Source organism: Lissotriton vulgaris, chromosome 6 (genome assembly GCF_964263255.1).
Source record: "Lissotriton vulgaris chromosome 6, aLisVul1.2, whole genome shotgun sequence".
NCBI classification, from domain to species: domain Eukaryota; kingdom Metazoa; phylum Chordata; class Amphibia; order Caudata; family Salamandridae; genus Lissotriton; species Lissotriton vulgaris.
The window spans coordinates 420,402,983-420,425,019 of record NC_141694.1 but is presented as its reverse complement, the minus strand read 5'-3'; the positions used below and the strand labels follow the sequence as shown (position 1 = coordinate 420,425,019).

Genomic DNA, 22,037 nt, shown 5'->3' with positions numbered 1-22,037 from the left:
CAGTCAGCCATAAAAAGCCAAGTTTTCACTGCCTTTCTAAATAAAGCCAGTGTTGGACTTTCTTTTATACCAAGTGGCAGCCGGTTCCATGCCCGCGCTGTATGTACCAGAAAATTTCTCCCACCCCAATTGGTTCGTCTGAATTTTGGGATACTAATTAATTTCAATTGCCTTGACCTAAGCATCCTGCCTGGTTCATACAATTTCAAGTTAGTTCGCAGAAACTGTGAGCCTAAGCCCTGAACAGCCTTATATGCCAGGCACAGTGATTTGAAACACCCTCTTTTCCACTGGGAGCCAATGCAAGAGTTTTAGTTTAGATGTAATTGGCTCATATTTGGGGATACCGAGCAGCAGCCTCGCAGCTGCATTCTGTAGGCGTTGCAACTTGTTTAAAATGTGTTTTCTGGCTCCAGCGTACAAGGCATTGCCATAATCTAATCTAGACAATGCCAATGCCGTCACCACTGTTTTTCGGGTATCGTCTGGTATGTAAGGCAATAGTTTCTTTATCATCTTTAGAATAAACCAAACTGTGGATACAAGTTTGTTTGCTTGAGCATTAAAAGAAAGCTTGATGTCTAGGGTCATTCCCAGATTCCTTACTTTGTCTACTGGGTCTGGGCAACTCCCCAGATTGTCCGTCCACCAGGCGGGAGACCAGATGTCATCATTACCTCCCAGCACCAGCACTTCACTCTTGTCACCATTCAACTTTAAACAGTTGTCCATCATCCACTGACTGACCTGTGACATACAATGTTTAAATTTTGTTGCTGTCTCATTCACCTCCTTACTGATAGACACCACTATCTGGGTGTCGTCAGCATAAGATACTGGGGTAAAGCCACATTCCCTTATGATTTTTGCCAGCGGAGCTACAAATATATTGAAAAGGGTAGGGCTTAATGCAGACCCCTGGGGTACCCCACAAGGTGAGCTAAATGATTTGGACTTTGCCTCACCCAACTCAACAGAGAAAGTTCTATTTCGAAGGTATGATGCAAGGAAAGATATTGCAGAATCATGGACCCTTACTTCTGCTAGGCGGGCCAGGAGTATTTCATGGCTGACCGCGTCGAAGGCCGCCGATAGATCTAATAATACTAAGGCGGCGTTCCCTCCTTTGTCTAGCAGCCTCCTGAGTTCTTCAACTGCCGTCAGCAGAGCTGTTTCCGTGCCATGTCCCTCCAGGAATCCATATTGAGAGGGATCTAACCCTCCACCCTCTCCTATGTACCGAGACAACTGTTTATTTAGTAGCTTCTCTAGTATTTTTGCCACAAATGGGATCCTTGCTATGGGTCTGTAGCTGCTGGGCTCATCATTATCCAGATTCGATTTTTTCAGGAGCGGCCTTATTGATATCTTTTTCCAGACATCAGGAAAAATCCCTGAGTTATAATTTGTGCGAAGAACTTCGTCAGAAGGGAACTGAGTAGTTCTGGAAAAAGCTGCATTACTTTCGGCGGACAGGGGTCCATTGGACTGCCTGAACTTGTAGAGTTCACTTCCTTTATAATTTGCTCTACGGTAGGTGGGGAAAAATGAAACATTGGGGTTTGCAACAGGTCCTCCGAGGCTTTTATTGGGCCGGAGATAACCAGATCTACATTGTTTGAGAGGTGAGTCTTAAAAGAGTTAAAAACCAAGGAAACCTTATTCACAAAGAATTCACCCAGTGTGTTACAGAAGTCCGCTGTAATTGTCTCTATACTGGTGTTATCAATTTTTGCTAGTTTTTTGACAGTAGAAAAAAGGGCTTTACTAGATCCTTTTGAGTCATTAATTTTTTGCACAAAGTAGTTGCTTTTTTCTGATATGATCAACTTTTTATACGTGCCTAAAGCTACTTTATTATCTTCTTTATGCTTGATATCGTAGTTTGACCTCCATTTTTTCTCTGCCCTTCTACAACTCTGTTTTTGCGCTCTCAGTGCTTCCGAGAACCAAGGCTGCGATGGAATTTTCTTCTTGAAGGTCACTTTCCTTCGTGGGACAGCCACCTGCACTGCTGCCTTTATCCAATCATTAAATTGCTCACAGGCTATATTGCTCTCTGGACCAAGGTCGGGATAAGATCCCTGTAGATTATCTATAAGAACCTGAGAGTCCGTTTTTGCCCAATCAGGGTATGTGGCCTGCCTAAGCTTTTCCACCGGCCTTCCAGTGCTTTCCCTGATTTCTAATGAGAACATAATTACCTTGTGGTCAGACCAGGGGACCAAAAGAGTGTCAATGTTATTTAACCACTGACAGGAGGAAAAAATCCCATCTAATGAGTGAACTGCGCAGTGAGTGTCTACAAAAACCTTTTGTTCTAAGGAGAAATTGGCTAACGCATCCTTAAAAGATGCTACCTTAGGATCACCATCTTTCTCCAGGTGCAAATTAAAATCACCCATAATGGTGTAGTCAGTGCTAGCTAGACTTGATTCTAAGAAAGGGCTAAGTGAATCAACCAGTGGGCTCTTTGCACTGGGGGGCCTATAGATTAGTAGCCCATTGAAAGTGAAATTATTTGTGAGCATAATTTGAAACAAAAGCGTTTCACAATTTGGATTGCTGCCCTTCTCCGAGCTCTTTACCCTAAAACTGTCCCTAGTTATAATTGCTAAACCTCTCCCTCGTTTCCTCTCTCTATCCGCTCTATACATAGCAAACCCTTCTGGAATGGCTACAGCCAAATCAGAGTCTGAAGCTGCATCCGCCCAAGTCTCCGTAATAAATAATAAATCCAAATTTGCATGTTTATCAAGTGTTATGTTATGTTTTCAATATTGCCGTCTTGAACCTGAACAAGTTATATTTGTATATTCCCTCTGCTTTGTGATCCTGTAAACTCAGTGTCACTGAACACAAATGCTGGGTGTGTATTTGTGTAGCTCTGCTTTGTAAAGACTGCGAGGTTTCAATAGATCTGATGCATCCCCTTCTCCTTCAAAGCACATTCATATAAATAACACATGACTGATCATTTGCTTTGAAGATGCAGTGGAAACATAAACCGAAATAAGAAGATATATACGATTTGAAAAGTTTTGGATCCTGTGGAATTGCATAATCAACTCTCCATAGTTTATGTACTGAAGAATTAACTGTTTTACCACAATTCATGCAAAAGATAATGAGGAAACCAAACCCCCAACACACTATGGCGGAAAGGTCGGTCAGGAATACTAAAAAAAGCATTTGCAATGCAATCGGTCTCGCCTTTGGGACCTTATATGTATTTAGCTATGCAGCACATTAGCCTGGGTACTGAAACATCTACAGTTTTTTAAAATGGAGAGAAAGTAAGCACCGAACTGTGTGACACACCAGGTATGGGAACACGCAATGAGAGAAATATTGCCTTTCAGCGGGATATGGTATAGTCCAAAGCTCTGTTTTTCATATAAACTCAGGGCCTTCTGTGGTGATATCACTGAAAATACAAGATTTGAAAAAAGTATTATTGTCTATGGGTGCTCGTGGAAGACAATTTCTATGGACTGAATCTAGAGAATGCTAAAGTGATTCTGGTATTTTACTGACCTCTGCTGGTCGTTTTCTATCAAGACAGTTAAATAGAGGCAGTTGAACAGAACAAAAAAGTCCCTAAGCAGAAGCAGACAAGTCGTAGGGCTGATCTCCAGAGCCCACAAAGTACATACACATATACGTATATAGCAAAGTATATAAGTTTGTACTAAAGTATATACAAGAGGTCTCAATTGCTCAACCTAAAAAGTGAGGAATATTTCACTATGGATACTTTCTAGTCAATGTAAATTCACCATTATGTTCAGTTGCTGAGTCAAATTAGAGGCAAGTATTTATTAATCGCCACTTCCACATCAGGTGTCACTTTACAATTCTCTGCCTAAATGTGTGCTATTTGTGGCAGATCCAGTTTTATAGGATCGGTTTTAGTTTGTGAATTTAGGGCAACTACAAAATTAGCAATCTCCCACCACATTTAACGATATATAAGTGAGCATTTCCGACAGCGTATCCACAGCTGACCCCATCGAAAACCTTTAACCTGAAGTCCAGTCTTCCACTGGGCCCCTGGTCATAGAGACCGTCCCACTGTCGTCTTAGGGTGAGTGAGCAATAATTGAATGTACCACCTTAGGACAGCCATCCCAGCCAATCGTCACACAGATCATTAAAGCAATAACTGAGTCGTGTTTTATCAGCATTCGAAAGTAGGATACGTTTTTCCATAAACATATAAAACAATATTAGAAGTGAAACACAGAATACCTGACAATCTTGCTGTCTTACCGGTTTTGGCTCCTTTGAAACTTTCAAAATGGACTTAGGGGTTTCTGCAACTTGGGAATGGGCTGGAAGCCTTCCCACTGATGGCACAAATGTGAATGCCAAAGGGTTTATTCGATACTCATCCGATGAAACCTAAAACACAAGCATACACTCATATGATGCGAAATAAAGAAAAGAAAACGGGCAGTGTACACATATATAATGAAAACCATAATCGAGTCATTGAGTTTATTGCGGTATTGTACATAATATAATAGTAGTTTCCGCGCCATTGGCCAAGAATGGTGTTTCCTTCCTACTAAAAAAAGTCATTTTTCAGACGTTTTCGTAATTTGCGAAGAAGCTGCTGTCTCATCTCGTGTTAAGACACAGTATCACTTGGTAACGTATTTAAAGCATTTTTATTGTAGCAAAGAAGGGCATAGTGGATGTGCTTTTCTTATTTGCATCACAAGATAATTTTTTATTACAAGTTCCATTCCTACCCACATTCTTTCATCCTGGTTTCGTAATATCTTCCCACTCAGCTAAACACCTGCCAATGATTCTTAGCAGCAACATTCATCTAGCAACCACCAGCTCAGTTACAGCAGTCACAAAACTCTTACTCAGTATTTGAAAGAAGAGTCCTCTGGTTCCATTTTACAGACTAGACCCTAATCAATGCAGTAGCTCCAACAACAGTGAAGCATTTCTTTCCCTGCCTGAAAAGGTTAATTACAAGTATGAGATTCAATCTTTTGCTCTCCTCCTTGCCCTCCTGAGGCTCATACTCCTCCCTTTACTGGAAGCAGCATATTTACTTTGTGCCAAGTCCAGGGCGCAGTAAATAATTGTGGGGCATATTATCAAGGGGGTTTATCTCTGCTTTTTTGGCTTTAAAAGCCAAGAAAGGGGAGATAAAATTATCTCCCCATTACCTAGCTGTCGCTAACACCAGTTAGCGACAGCTAGTAGGAGATAGCAACCATCTTGGGCCCCACTTTGCATGTCAGTGATATTTATCACTAATGACATGCAAAGTGGGCGTGCCAAGATGTTAGCGACTGGAAACAGTCGCTAACATCGCTATCTCCTATTATCAACTTTTGGAGATATTCGCGCTAAGCGCGAATATCTCCAAAAGCTAACACCTGCCCTGAGCAGTTCTTAGCCATGTTATCCAATGGTAGGTGGATAACATGGCTAAGAACATTAGCTTGCTAATGCATGAATATCGCTGACTTTTCAGCGATATTCATGCATTTTGGCCGATTTTTATCGCATTTGCGAGAAACCTTGGTAATACCAAGGTTTATCTGCGATAAACATCGCCGCAGCTCGGCGATAATTTTTTCACGCTAACCAAGCAATAGCGATAATTATCGCTATTGCTTGGTAATATGCCCCTGTGTTCCATGGCATTCAAGTTGATTTATGAAAAGCCCCCTTTGTACCTCACTAAGGGCCCGATGTAGGTAAATGCCATTTACCGATTTTAAAATACCGAATCCTACCGATTCGGTATTTCAAAATCGGTAAATGGTATGTAGGTCCCAACATCTGGATTTGCTACCGAATCCTTAACAATTCTTTAATTACCGATTCGGTAAATACCGAATCGGTAATGCCCATTCATTCCTATGGGCTTTGAAGCCCATAGGAATGATTAGGCATTACCGATTCGGTATTTACCGAATCGGTAATTAAAGAATTCACAAGGGTGCAGGGGGTGTCACTTTGACACCCTCTGGCACCCCAAAACAGGCACAGGTGCCATGTGGCAGGCATACCTGCCCTAAGGGCAGGTCTGCCTGTCACATGACATAGGTGTGCATGCACACATGTGCATGCACACCGGAATCGGTATTTTACCATGGATTTGTATTCCATGGTAAAATACCGATTCTGTAAGCCATGTGCAGAAGGTACATTGCCTACCTACATTGCATTTTTGGTAATTTTACCGAATCGGTAAATATTACCGAATCGGTAATTATTTTACTGATTCGGTACATATTACCGAATCGGTAAATTTACCGATTCGGTAATGATACCGATTCGGTAAAATTACCGAAAATGTGCCCCTACATCTCGGTAGCCCTTTACCGATCGGAAACGGCCGAAAATCGGTATTTTCGGCCGATTCGGATCGGTAAAGGGCTACCTACATCGGGCCCTAAAAGCCTTATTATAACATTGAAAGAAACGTGAGGTCACCCGACTGCAGCCCACTCACTACCCAGCGTCCCTCTGCACCACAAGAATTTCTAGTCCTTCAGCTTATGAGGACTCTTTCCCTGGATGTACCATCATGAGCACATGGGAGCAAGCTCTGCTGGTCTCCCCTCCCATAACTTCATCTTCATCATAGACAAATACCGAAAATTGCTCCTACGTATCTCGTCTGGTCAAAGGCTTGATCCTCAGTGGATCGGGAAGGACCCCAATGATGAAACATGCCACCAATGGGCAACCTGGTGGGTGAGGGATCTCTAAGGAAAACAGTGTTTTTCTCATTGTGGAGGGTATGTCCATCACTATTCTTTACTACTTTACTGGGTTACTTGTTTTGCTAAAATTATACTGTATTAATATTCATCTCTTTTGGACTGTATGGAAATAGAAAAATGTAACAGATGACTCTATGTTGTATACCTCGGATAAATTGTATTGTATTGTAACAGGATTTACATAGCGCTTGCGGGGAGGGAGGGCGCACCAACAATGGTTGATGGGATGTCATATTTAAAACCAGTTCTTTATATAGTGCTTCAGACTGGCAGGGACGAACTGGCAATAGCTGGCACCAGGCATTTCCCCAGTGGGCCGCTAGGGTGGGGGCCAGCGTTGAGCCACTGGAGGGCCGTTTTTTTTAATGGGCCAGCAATATCAGGCCACTGTAACAAAACAGCTTGGCTGCCCCCCAGCAGTTTTCCAGGGCCGGTTTCTGTTCCCAGTCTGGCCCTGCACACTGGCAACTAGCCTATTTTTAAATGCTTCATGAAGTCAGGGATATTAAAATAATGAGTGGGGGAGCATGAACAATGGTCAGTGGTCAGAGGCAGGAGAGTTTAAAGCAACACCAGGGAGCAGGAGCAGAGTGGCACATGGGCTGCAGAGAAATGGGTTCTTCAAGAGTTCAAGTGCAAAAGTTGTTTTAAAGTATCTTTAGGATCATGCAGCCACTGGACAGAAACTGGCCACAGAAGGGAAGCTGTACTAGGTCCACGCTCTATGGCAGACACTATGCGGAAGCTCAGGGAGGAAGCAAGAAGGAGCAGGAGGCGAAAACCAATCAAAAGCAAGGAAACAAGAGTTATGTATAAGCCAACCAATGGTAAGTAATAGGCAGGCTCTAAGCTTCTTTTCAGATTCAGTAGAGGCCGGGATTGCTCGCTAGTACGAGGGGTCACGGGGCAATAACAGGGGGTGTTGCGGAATGGTTGTGGGGAAATTAAACACAATTAAAATAAAATCAAGGGCGTGGTTAAGATGGTGGCGTGAACGGACGCTCAACTCCGAAGCTCCCGCCGACGGCCTGATTCAGCACTGGCTATTGGGCCGTTATTGCAGCGGTTGGCTTTAGTGTCCGGAGTAGAGTGACCCTGGAGCCACGGAGCAGCGTGTGAAGGTAAGTAATAGGCAGGCTCTAAGAAAGAGCGGCCGCTGAGGGGCCGGTTTGGCTGGTGGACCGGGGGCCGACGGTCTTGGCGGCTCTCCAGGGGAGGTAACCAGAGACCTCGGCCAAATAGCAGGAGGTCTAAGAAGCTGGGGGCCGGGACCACGCAGCAGAAGGCCTGAGCAACTCTGAGGGCACCGGAGACCGTGAGATCTGATGCCAAGGCTAGGAGTGGCACTGTGGCGATCCTGACGGTGCGCCATCTTGAGGTAGACTGCGGAGCCTGGGCCGGCTATGCATGGAGGGGGCCGGCAGGGCACTGGGGGAGCAACGCTGAGCGGAGGAGCGCTGAAGCTACTGGCAGGGCTGTACCTCCCAACGTGGTAGGCGAGATTTCGGTACCACAGCGACCCCTGGCTGAGACAGACCTGCCATAAACTGGAGGGGTGAACTCAGACGGACATTTTGTGCTGCGGCCATCCGAGACATGTGTGCTTATCCCTGCGGTTGCCATCCTGCCCGGAGGAAGAAAAGGCGAGTGTGAGCTACGGTTCGGGGACCTACCTCCACAGCAACGCAGCAGAGTGTACGAAGTACCCGGAGAGTGGGGCGGACTTCAGTGCGGAACGACACGGTAGGCCTGAGCGGCGTCTGGGGTGATCAGCCCAGCGGCTGGGAGACAGTGTGGGGAAGCAAACGGAGGCCTGGCGGACGGTGCCCCAGCCACATAGCGGAGGCGCCCTGGGATTCTGGCCCCTGAAAGGAGGAGACTGCAGCTTGGGCCGCGACTGGTGGAGTTCTGGACTTTTTGGTTCCGTCCAGAGGTGTCAGGGAACAACACCCAAAGACCCCGGAGTTCCACCTGCCTTGGTGCGCAAATGAACAGAAACACGGGCTTCTCGATGGTGGCGTCAAAGACCAAAGGTTTATTACTGCAGGGACACAGAAGTCACAGAAACTACGCATAGGCAGTAACCAGGAGCCTGTTCCATTTGTACAAAGAGGGTTGCTCCTTATATACTAAAAATTGTGCTCCAGGCAAATATTTCACATGTTAGTACATTCCCAAACCTTTGTGTCTCAAACAATAAATATTTGGCGTTACACAGGAACTGTCGATAATATCTGATGCTAAACATTACGAAGAGGGGTTCCCACTAGTCCATCACAATCCCTTGTCAATATTGCATTCAAGAGCCGGACCGCCTCATCGTAAATTTCGTTACCTCCCCCTAATAAAGGCCCAGAAGGAAAGGAGCAGAGCCAGGTGCAGAAGATAGGAAAGCGGGATAAGAGATGTTTGTGGGTTGTAAATGGGCAAGGCTACCGGCTTCGGCCGCCTAATCTTGATCAGGACAATGGACACGAGAACCAGTTCAGGTGGGCTGGCCTCGGGCAGAGGAGGCAGCCTTTGTCGAGTCATGCAGTTACAGCGTGATCTGGTTTAAGGTGCACGTGTCATGAAAGAGGTGAATCTCCGGCTAAGGCTACGTGTCCTTAATCGAAATGAAGTGATCAGAGGTTATTGCATATGTGAGGGCAAGAAACACAAAATGGCGACCATGATCTAAGATGGATGCCGTGGGTAGATCAGAAATGTGTTCATAACAGGAGTGCTCTTGCTCGTATCGTAGCGAAAACACCAGGATATGCTAAATGGATCATTTGCGGTTCGCTGATACTAATATTATGTATTTCCGACAATATTGAAAACACGGGTTCAAATCGTCACGGAACCTCAGACCCTCCTTTTGCCCTTACATAGGCAATTACTTAGTCTATATCAGAGTCTAGTTCTATACTCATCAGGTCAGTGACATGCTGTTGTATCATCATCCTCTCTCGTGCCTTTTCTCCAAACGCAGGTGGTTTCCTAAAACAGGTTGCAGCACAAAGACTACACAGAGCAGGACCACACTGGATAATCAGGCAGCATGAGAATAGGAATACTAAAATGACACCGATGACCATTAGAACCTTCCACCCCCACGCTGAGATCAGAGTCCAAAACCACTCCATAAAGGACCAGTTTCCCTCTTCTACATGTATAGAGTCGGAAATCTTGTGTAGCTTAGAGATCGCCTCATAGACTGTTGGAGCATTATTAGGAATAAAGACACAGCAGCTCGATTGGATCATTCTGCATACCCCACCTCGGTCTGCAAGTATAACATCTAGAACCATACGGTTCTGCAATGTCATGAGTCTATCCGCCTGAAGCTCAGCTGTCAAATTACTAAGGGCACCAGCAGTTTCGGTAATAGTAGATTCAACTACCCGTGTTAGCTGACGTATGTTTCTACTATTGGCCATAGGCCCCCAGAACGGAAGGAAGCCTTTGAAGAAGTCTCCAGCTTCCTGACCAGCAGTATCTTCCTTGCTGAAGACACCTCTCGCTACTCTGGTTCTGTGGTAATCAGATGAAGCAGTGTACGTTGGAGGGAACAATCGAGCAATATAGCATGAACCTGAAAAGTCGGCAGGTAACCATGTATATGCCCTGTCTCGACAAATGAAGTAGGTACCCCTAGCAGTAAGGAAGGCAGGGGAAGAGTTTGCCGGAAACACATAAGTCTCAACGCACTCACTCCTCCCCAGCTGAGCTCTTGGATTTCTCCCGTTACCTTGCAAACAGACCTGACCTCGGTGTGGCACGACCCAGATTGGAGTTGAGCTTTTACGCTTGCTTTCTCCTAGACTAAGACGATACTCTGAAGTATTCCAACTTAAATATACTCGCAATTCGTCTCTAGGGTATGATGGAGTATTATTGACATCCTTGATCATGTCAATAATTCCCTGGACTAAAGCTTTATTGGCAGAGTTATATCTAGTGGAACGTGGTGGACGTGGAGGATAGGTCTCAAGGGCATAAGCAAAGATCGTTTGAAGGGCCTGAAATGATCCATTATAGCTGAAAGGCAACACCAGATAGGGAATACCTTTATCCATAGTGTGGGGTATCAAGCCACACACCCAGCAGTCTGTAGTGTTAACTACTAGTTGGTGTTGGTGCAAGAGCTGTACAAAAGTGTTGTTAATGAACTCTGAGCGTCGGGCTTGCTCATGTTCAGGAAACGGATGAAAAGAGTGTATAGAAGAAACAGTAGAAGTAGCAGGATCAAGGGGAGGTACTGTAGTAACTGGCACGAAAATCAGATTTATACTAAAGACGATTCCACCCACCAATGTTGCTAAAATAATCAAAAATATAATGGCACATTGCATCAAAAAGCATTTGCTATGAAGAATTCTATTAAGTCTGTTTCTGCGAACATAAATCACATTTTCTCGTTGCAGCGCAGGAAGCTCCATCTTCTACAATCCGCTCGCGACCACTGATGATGTGTACGTAGATGAAAATGCCTCTATCAGCCCTGGGAGTTCCCAGAACCAACAGAAAGATCGACCTTGTGTCAGACCCCTGCAAATTCAAACTAGGCACACAGCCACGACCCTACGGCTACCCAGACGGCAAGGCAATTTTAAAAAAACAATAAACAATAGCAAACTTCCTGGCTGAAGGCAAAAGTTCAATATGTATATATCAAAATCACAATATGCAGTTGCCTGCTTTATTTGTCCATTTTTCGTTTTCTCAAGTTGTATCTCTGTTTCGCAGGTACTGTCTGATCGGGAAATAGTGTATCACTAGCAGCTGTTGCAGAGTTTAAGTTCGCAGATAGCAAAGTTTCTTCTGATGCTGGAGACAAATGTTCAGTGTTCAAAGGAGTCTTTTCAGGAGGAGAGTCAGGTTTTGGAGTGTCAGTAATCAATTCGGCATCGCTGAAAGGAGTGAACTTCGGTGTGCTTTCAGATTCGGAGGCACCAATTCCCTTCTTTATCCAGTCGTCGTAAGGTAGCGGCAAGGGTACACGCTTAACATGCGATGCGTGCACCCAGTGCTTGCGGCCGGCTACACGAACTGCTGTCCTTGTTGTCAGTAGGATCTGGAAGGGCCCCACAAATCTCGGCTGAAGGTTCTTCGTCCTCGCGAAGTTCTTGATGACAACCAGATCTCCCGGTTTCAGCTGATGCCCTGGACTCTCCGGAGGCTTTGGCAAAGCATCGAAAACCTGTTGATGAATAAGACTCAATTTAGCAGTCAAGTCGTAAAGGTAGTCTATCAACATAGGGTATTCTATGGAATTAAATTCTTTAGGCCTTGGCACACCCCAGATATTTGCCGGGCGGCCAAAAACGATTTCATATGGACTAAGCCCTACTCTAGAATGTACAGTTGCTCTCGTTGATAACAAGGCCAAAGGAAGTGCGTCTGGCCAGGCTAAACCTGTGGATGCTTGTATTTTAGCTATTTTCAGCTTGAGGGTGCCATTGTAACCCTCCACTAAACCAGCTGACTGGGGATGGTTCGCACTGTGGAATTTTTGTTTCAATCCTAGGCCTACACACACACTCTGCATAACTTTCCCTATAAATTCACTTCCGTTATCTGACCATACAATCCGTGGCATGCCATACCTAGGGAAATATTCTTTGAGAAGAATTTTGGCAGTTGATAAGGCAGTATTGTCCTTCAGTGGGTATGCTTCTATCCACCTGGAAAAAGCACAAACCACCACCAGGACATATTTCAAATTATTACAGCGGTCCATGTGAATGAAGTCTAACTGTATCACTTCAAAAGGGCAGGAAGGAGGAGCGAAATGACCAGCAGGAGTTGGAGTTCCCTTGCCAGGATTATGCATCAGGCATACCATACAGTTCTTCACTACTCTTTCTGCACACTTACTGATTCCCTCATTTTTCCAGACTGGAGCCAACATCTTACAGATACCTTTAGAACTTATATGTGCTACTCCATGCGCCATTGTCACTACTGCAAGCACATACGCATCAGGCAACATCCAACGCTGCTGTTCTGTCAAATCAATCCAACAACCATTCGAATCCAACTTGCCCGTACTCTCTCTCCATACACGTTTCTCTTCCTCAGTTGCTTCTTTCTGAATCTCTTTCACACTTTCCATTGTGTCCTCACACATACCAGATTCAGCGATCCATCTTGCAGATGTTGCAACATACATTCTGCTCATCGTGTCTCTAGCTGTCTGTTTAGCAATTTCATCAGCAAAAGCATTCCCACGACCAACATCATCCGTGATTGCTTTATGAGCACTGCACTTCACAATCGCAACTTCAGTCGGCAAGGTTAGAGATTCCAACAAGTCGTTAACTAGCTGACCATGTTGGATCTTAGTCCCATGGGACGTAATGAAACCTCTTTCTCTCCACAACCGGCCAAAACTATGGGCCACGCCAAATGCGTACTGACTATCTGTAAACACATTCACTCTCTTTCCCTTAGCTAAAACACATGCTCTCGTTAGAGCTATTAATTCTGCAGCTTGGGCAGAATTGTGACTCACTCTTGCAGTCTCCACAATCGTCTTCAAAGTCGTTACTGCGTAAGCAGCAGTCACATCACCATTCTCCAATTTAAAACATGACCCGTCCACATACAGCGTACCATCCGGATCGGATAACGGAGTATCCCTCAAGTCAATGCGTCCTTTTGTCTCTTCCTCCGTTTTGAAACAGCAGTCATGTGGCTCGGAATCACTCGACTCTTGATCAGTCGGCAACAGTGTTGCTGGATTCAATACATTACATCTTTTAATCTGAATATGACTCGCTAGTAATGTCAGCTCGTAACCAGATAGTCTCGCACTAGTAAGGTGTTGTGTCTTGGTTCGATTCATGAGTGTATCTACCGCATGAGGAACCATGACCACTAGCATGTTGTTCATCACCAAACCAGCAGATTGTCGAATGGAAGCCGCAGCTGCCGCTGTAGCTCTCAAACAACTAGGCAACGCTCTGGCTACCGGATCTAATGTTGATGAAAAATACGCACAAGGGCGTTGTTTGTCACCAAACTTCTGTGTCAGAACACTCAACGCGCAACCTTCTCTCTCGTGAACGTAGAGCGTGAATGGCTTACTGTAATCAGGTGTACCCAATACAGGAGCTGAACACAATGCTTTTCGTAATTCAGTAAAACTCTCTTGACATTCATCAGACCATGGCACCGGACTCGGAACATTTTTCCCAGTCAAAGCTACCAACGGTTTCGCTAACAGAGAAAAATTCGGGATCCACTGCCTACAGTAGGAGGTAATACCTAGAAAGGCACGTACTTCTCTCTGTGTGCGTGGAACACTCATTTGCGTAATTGCTTTTATTCTCTCTGGGGTCAACTTCCTTCCCTCCTTTGACAAGAGATGACCTAGGTAGGTCACTTCTTGGCAGCAGTATTGCATCTTGGAAGGTGACACCTTGTGATTCAAATTGGACAAGTGATGAAGTAACGAAACTGTAGCTGCTTTGCAAGTTTCCTTGTCATCAGCAGCCACTAGAAGATCGTCTACGTACTGTACTAGGGCAGAACCTGGAGGAAGGACAAAGGAATCTAACTGACTTTTTAATGCTTGACTATAAATAGACGGACTCTCACAGTAGCCTTGTGGAGCGCGTTTAAATCTGAAACTTCGACCTCCTAAACAGAAGCCGAAAATATCTCTGCTTTCCTCGGCTATCGGAATGCTGAAAAAGGCATTCTTTAAGTCGATGACTGAGAACCAAGTGGCTGTAGCAGGAATCAATGTTAACAAGGCAGTAATGTCTGGAACCACAGGAAACTGCGGAACCACAATCTTATTGACTTCTCTGAGGTCGATGACAAACCTGTACACTGGAGGCTTTGTGGGATCAGTTCTCTTTAAGATCGGTAATACAGGACTATTGCAAACATTTCCCCTAGTTTCTTCAACCACACCTTTCTTAATCAAGTCTTGCACAATTAATAAAAGTGCACGTTCTCCTTCACTAGATATTTTATACTGAGGAATTCTTGGAAATTTCACATTTGCTTTTAAAGTAACTACATATGGTGGTATTTCTAAAAGGCCTACATCATTAGGACCAGTCGCCCAAAGAGAATCAGGGAGTGAGCGCAGCTCTGGCGGGAGTGCATCCATTGACAAGTACATCGGAGAAGTGATTCTTTTACCCAAAGTAAGCTGTACCCCTTCCGGAGAACAGTACAATGTCGCATATAGTCGTTTTAACAAGTCTAAACCAAGCAGATTTTCATTACAACCTGTCGTCAAAATCAAGGGTGCTTTCAATTGACACGGTCCAACAGAAATAGACAAAGGACCAGATATGGGGTTGTAAACAGGGGCGCCTGAAAAACCTACAGAAACATTTGTTGAGCCAGACAAAGGTGCGCCAGGGAGTTTCGCATGAATGATAGAACTTTTTGCGGCACCAGTATCCAACAGAAACGGTTCGACTACACCTGATGTTGCTACTGCGACATAAGGCCCACTCTGATCCACTGGAACTGATACTACTCCCTCTCTCTGTCTATGGCTGTCCTAGTACCCATTTTGCTGAAATCCCTCATCCACTTCACAATAGTCTTCAACAAGATATTGCTGAGATCTATTTTGCTGAGCTGACTGTCCGTTTCGTTGATCAAAGTGATTGGAAGGACGATCATTCGTTTGCGGAGGCATAGCACCTCGCCCCCGACCTCTAGAATTCTGCACAAAACCACCACGACCTTTCTGAGCTGCTGCCGCATTATTTTGCGCTAGGATCGGACATTCATTCTTGTAGTGACCCTCTTTCTTACAATACGCACACTGGTTCCACTGATACTGAGGCCTCGTTGAATTATAATCTGTCCTCTGATAGGAACCCTGTTGCATATTAGACTGATTTGTGCGAGGCGGATACGCTTGCTGCAAAAGAACCTTAGTTTTTAAATCTTTCGTTTTCTTTTCTGATTTCTCCTTTTCCTCTTTATCCCTATTTTCGTAGTACTGTGCAGTCGCAAGTATTTGCGCAGTTGTAGAAACAGCCCACGCACTCTCTGAATCCTTTAATTTATTGCATAATTCAGGTAACAAATTATGCACAAATTTATCGACAAATAGTCTCTGTCCTCCTTCTGTACTCATATCCTGACCACTATGATCTACAAAAGTCTCTTCGAACCTCGTGAAGAAGTCGGAGACACTTTCGTCTTTCTTTTGCTTGCATGCGGATAACTTGTCCCAATTAACACGCAACGCAGGCATCAGAGTCTTCATTAAGTCAATTATTCTACCTGGAAGATTAGCAATTAGGGGTTCGGGTTTCGCGCCACCTATTTGCTGACCATCTGCTGCAGTGATAGCTGCCCAATCACCACCTAAAGCTGCTTGATGATCCTCTCTACGAATTTTAGCCCACACTGGTTGCGGAACTACATTTCCAAACAACATATCGATGTCTGCTAAGTTCATTATACAAGCCTCAACTGTCTGTGTCAATTCCTTGTAATATCCAGCAGGATTTTTACGCGGATCTGGCAAGGCCTGTTTCACCGCTAGCACTTCAGCTCGCTTCCATGGAATGTGTATCCACACTCGTTGGAACTGTGCTGGAGCAGCTGCAATACCGGCATTATCATCACGTTGTATTGCTTCACGCCAGATTGGAGGAACCTCCCTCATAGGATATTGGCGACTCAGCTTCATTTTACCTTTCTCTAGATCTCTCGGTGAACGAAGAGATGGATCATTCCTAAAACTTAAAATTAGTTCCATCGCTTCCTCTATATTATCACCCACTATCATTCCAGCAGCAAACTCTTTCTGAACTTTAATTAAATCTTCCAAATCCGATTCAACATCGTCTTCGTCTATTTCTTCACGTAACAACGAGCACATCTCATCAAAGACGTACCGTTGTGTTGGTTCCTTCCACTGCATAAATGTGTCTAGCACATCTCTCGTACTATATCTTCTACTCTTCGAAACCCATCTGAGAGCCATGGAATCTAAAATTCCCCGTTCCTCAGTACTTGGATGCTGACTACGTCTCTGAACAGAGTCAGAAGTAGGAGTCTTAATTAAAGTTTTATAGAAAGGAGATAGTATATTAGACACAGAATCAGTGATTCTTCGACGTACAGAAAGTGGAGTCAACACACTCGCAGACGTAGAAAACACAGCAGAAGTAGGAACAGATTGCGAGGCAGTCGGAGTATCAAGAAGAATAGTTTGTGAAGTAGTAGGTGTAAGCGAGACAGATACAGGTATAGAAGTCGGCAATCCAGGAAGAGGAGGAGCCGTAGGAACATTCATATTAACCACGGGAGGTACAGGAACTTGATTCTGAGGGACAGGAATACCAGGTTGTCCAGCAACCGGCAATTGAACATTAGGAACAAGTGGAGCCGTAGCACCTTGTGCATACGGTGGAGGTGACCGTAACAAATAAGACAACAGAGGATCGTTTTCGGGATCCTCTAGTATCTTAGCTGTTTTGGATGGCAAGGCAGGATAGCACTTGTCGATCGCTAAATTATGCTCTCTAATGGCCACCTCTATAGCCTTCTCGCACTCATTATTTTGCAGCTCTTTAGTTGCTTGCTCTAGAGTTAACTCTTCTTTCTCTTTCTGTTCTTTCTTAAATTTCTTCATTTCTCTCTGTTTGGATTCTTTTCGCCAGTAACGGAAAGAATCAAACATTGCCGGCCGGGCTTTCTTCCTAAACAATTTCGCTTCTAAGTTGTCAAGAATCTCGGGTTCAAAACTACCATGCAGTGGCCAACTAAGGACACCATCCTTCTTACAATAACGGACCCATACCTCATTATAAGATATAGGACCCACACCATGCTTACAATATAAATCATATAGGGGAGTCCCAATCGGAGGAACCAGACATGAGTCCTCCAATCGTGAGTCACTGTTGCAACCAAAACAAGACAACATACAGTTTTTCCGACTTACCATTTTCAGTCCGGAACACAAAACAAACAAAACACGGAACAGATATGTGCACTCGAACCAAGAACTTAGGCCTACCAAAACGAACTGATGTATCGATACCCAAACTGAACCAAATAGATTATCGTAACTAGAACAACTAGTGATAATCTTACGAAACCAAACCAAACCAAGAACCGATCAAGGATTTTAACAACCCTCACAAAGTAACCAGCTAGCTATCACTAAATACTTAACTGAGGCACTGAAGACGTCACCAAGGAGAAACCCGTCACGTTTCGCTGTACTAAGGGCTGCACCTCGGGTCCAAGACAGGGCGACGGTCAAGGCAACGGCCCACTGCAGCCGTCCTGAACGGGAACCCTCGTGGAAGAGAACGTCAGGGCCACTTTTGCGATATGCCGGGATCGATGAAGTGGGGCGCCTCCCTCAGGAATCTTCACACGAAGCTTCTCGAACTCTTCAGGCTTTTGGACCGGTACCGAATGACGTCGCCCACGTTGGGCGCCAATTGGAGTTCTGGACTTTTTGGTTCCGTCCAGAGGTGTCAGGGAACAACACCCAAAGACCCCGGAGTTCCACCTGCCTTGGTGCGCAAATGAACAGAAGCACGGGCTTCTCGATGGTGGCGTCAAAGACCAAAGGTTTATTACTGCAGGGACACAGAAGTCACAGAAACTACGCATAGGCAGTAACCAGGAGCCTGTTCCATTTGTACAAAGAGGGTTGCTCCTTATATACTAAAAATTGTGCTCCAGGCAAATATTTCACATGTTAGTACATTCCCAAACCTTTGTGTCTCAAACAATAAATATTTGGCGTTACACAGGAACTGTCGATAATATCTGATGCTAAACATTACGAAGAGGGGTTCCCACTAGTCCATCACAATCCCTTGTCAATATTGCATTCAAGAGCCGGACCGCCTCATCGTAAATTTCGTTACCTCCCCCTAATAAAGGCCCAGAAGGAAAGGAGCAGAGCCAGGTGCAGAAGATAGGAAAGCGGGATAAGAGATGTTTGTGGGTTGTAAATGGGCAAGGCTACCGGCTTCGGCCGCCTAATCTTGATCAGGACAATGGACACGAGAACCAGTTCAGGTGGGCTGGCCTCGGGCAGAGGAGGCAGCCTTTGTCGAGTCATGCAGTTACAGCGTGATCTGGTTTAAGGTGCACGTGTCATGAAAGAGGTGAATCTCCGGCTAAGGCTACGTGTCCTTAATCGAAATGAAGTGATCAGAGGTTATTGCATATGTGAGGGCAAGAAACACAAAATGGCGACCATGATCTAAGATGGATGCCGTGGGTAGATCAGAAATGTGTTCATAACAGGAGTGCTCTTGCTCGTATCGTAGCGAAAACACCAGGATATGCTAAATGGATCATTTGCGGTTCGCTGATACTAATATTATGTATTTCCGACAATATTGAAAACACGGGTTCAAATCGTCACGGAACCTCACTGGTGGGTCCGAAAGTGTGGTGGAACGACTCCGGAGTTAAGGCGCCTCCCAGTACCGACGCATGGATGAATCACCCGAGTGGAAGTTTGGTGAGGGCCGGCAGCACGGAGGGAGTGGAGTGCGGTGGCGACTGTGGAGGTCCATGGGGGCTGAGATCGAGATTGGGCCCTGCCACCGACTGATACCCAATGGAGGGAGGTAGGGTGTGTTACCTGGCGCTACCCACTGGCCGCTTAGTACAGGCATGTAGCGGCCTTCTGCCAGAGGAAGCCTGAAGCGGGTCCCACGACAAAGGAGACGTGCCAAGGAGCCGGGCTCAGCGTGTGCCGACCAGGGGGATAGACACAGAAGCTGCCGCACTTAATGACGGAGTTGGCCCCCTGGTGACCGGGGAGTTGAGGGGCCAATACTGCATTCATGGCTGCGCACACGCTGCGCCGAACACCGGGAGTCCCCATCTTGGCGCACCGTCCGGCGGGAAGTTCTATATGGGAGTGTTGGGGCCTACAACGCGAGGCTTGGGTGGCCTGTTGAGGGAGCGGTGAGCCCTGGGCCTTGTTCCCCTTGGAGCTGTGATAGAAGAGGCAGAACGACTTGCTGAGGCGCCACCCACCATTGAACCAGCCATTGGGCCTCACTCTCGACGCTGAACTCCAGTGACGGCACACGCCGCCGGACGGGGAGTCACCAAGACAGCACGGATCGGCTGGCTGTGACCTCTTGCGGCTCTCATATATACCGGGGAAGCGAACTATGTCCTCCTCTAGGGGAAGCATAGACAAGACCCTTAAGGACTTATTTGCGAAGGCGCAAGCTGGACAGGTGCCCTCCAACATGGCGACAGGTACCGCGGACCCGCCTTTAACACGTGAAGAAGGAGCGCAGCCCATCACCAAAGTGTTCCTCAAGTCCATGTTTGTAGCTCTACGAGAAGACATCCACACCCTCAAACGGGAGTTCACCACGGAGATTAGGGAGGTCTGCAGAGAGATGGATGGCATTGGGGAGAGGGTTGCGGACTTGGAAGGCAAGAGTGACGGGAGGGACACGGAAATGGCGGCACTGCAGCAGGAGATACTTAGGATCCATGATCAACAGGTCGACCTCCAATCTCACCTTGAGGACTTAGAAAATACCTCCCGGCACCATAACATCCGCATCTGGGGAGTGAAGGTGAGCGACGACTCAAAGAACCTGGTCACCTACACGAGGGAGCTTTTCAACCACATCCTGGGCAGACCCCTGGAGGCGGAACTCAATATAGACCATGCACACAGAGTGGGACTGCCGAGTGCACCGTCTGCCCCGCCCTCAGACATCCTGGTCTGCGTCCAAGACTACCGCACCAAAGAAGCTATACTTCAAAAAGCGCTGCAGATGCACCCAGTGAAGTTTCGAAAACAGGCACTGGTTCTGTTTCATGATTTATCAGCCCTCACGCTCCAAAAACGCACAATCTTCAGACCTGTCACTTTGCATCTCCAACAGCACAATATACCCTACAGTTGGCGCCATCCCTTTCGCCTGGTGTTTCGCAAGGATAATACCCTATACCAATTGCGTTCCCTGAAAGAAGCCTGCAGACTACTTGGGGTGGTTATTTCAAAGGAGGAGAGCGAGGAGGAGATCCCAAAAGAGGACACAGTTGACTCCAGACCTTGATGGCGCCTGCAGGGCCGTAGACGACAGCCTAAGAAACCTCCTACGGCAGAGATTGCTCAGGACCAGCCAGAAGTCGGTTTTGGCAACCGTCTCCGCGGAACTGGCCAGCCTCCCACCGGGCTGATAGCGGACATTATTGCTAGCCGGCTGACTGATTTGTTATAGGCCAGGTCGTAGGCGGGAGGAAGAGTGGTTTACTATTGGTAGTCTAACCCCAGTTACGTTTTTACCAAGCGTCGATGGATGATGGACAATGGGGGACAGTCCCCCCTTCTCAAGGGTTCTTGTTCTTGTTGTTGCTTTTTGGGGGGGGGTTTGCAGAGGGATCCAGTGTTCCATGTCCAACTTCCTTCTAGAGCTTGGTCAGACCTGCAGACTTGCGGAGCCCTCTGTCATCTGGCCACCTCCCATGTGTTCCGTCCACTCTCCGTTGGGAGATAGGTCAGCCACGTGTACTCACAGGGCTCTTTGTCATCGGAGCAGCACGCACTACAGGTACACCTTGTGCAGCACAGAATCTATGCTATTAATCCTTTTTGGTGTTAAGAATGCCTGCCACCACACTTAAGATCTTAACTCTAAATGTCCGGGGCCTCAATAACCCAGTAAAGAGCAGAGTGGTACTGTCATACCTGTAGAATACCCAAGCAGAGCTCTGCCTCCTGCAGGAAACACACCTTTTAGCAAGGGACTGCAATCGTCTTAGATCCCAGAAATTTCCTACACAATCCTTTTCTTCAGGCACTACCAAAACGGCGGGGGTCGCAATTCTGGTGGCTCAGCATTTTCGTGGGGATGTTTTACAGAAGGAGGCGGAAATTATGGGGAGACTACTGACTTATAGATTCGCCATAGGCGGCCTGACCTTCAATGTGGGCTCTATCTATGCCCCTACCGAGGGCCAGGAAAGGTTTTTACATTCCGCTCTTTCGGCTGCCACGGCCGCGATAGACCGCCATGTTATCCTGGGGGGTGATTTCAATCTAGTTTTTGTTAATTTTAAGGATAGGTCTTGCCAACGCTCTCATCAGATGGGCGTTCTTTCAGCTGAGGGACTCACTCGCATACATGACTTGGGGTTGTGTGACCTGTGGCGCAGCTTTCACCCTCACAAGCGAGAATATTCTTATTACTCCAATGCACACGAGACATATGCAAGGCTATCATTTTTTAGTATCTACATCAGTGCACGCACTCACAACTGAGGTGTATATAGGAGTTGCTTCTCTGT

At 46.1% G+C, this 22,037-nt stretch overlaps 1 protein-coding gene across 5 annotated transcripts in view; it reads right to left on the bottom strand.

Annotated features, from left to right (window-relative positions):
* Positions 1 to 22,037, bottom strand: part of MLIP (muscular LMNA interacting protein) — a 1,527,370-nt gene that overhangs the window by 626,491 nt on the left and 878,842 nt on the right. For 4 of the 5 annotated variants that reach the window (XM_086926435.1, XM_086926437.1, XM_086926436.1 and 1 more), the window contains exon 4: positions 4,273 to 4,404. The exons of the other annotated variant lie outside the window; for it this stretch is intronic. In XM_086926435.1, coding sequence (XP_086782561.1) covers positions 4,273 to 4,404 — 132 coding nt within the window. The remainder of the gene's footprint in view (positions 1 to 4,272; positions 4,405 to 22,037) is intronic. 5 annotated transcript variants of the gene reach the window in all.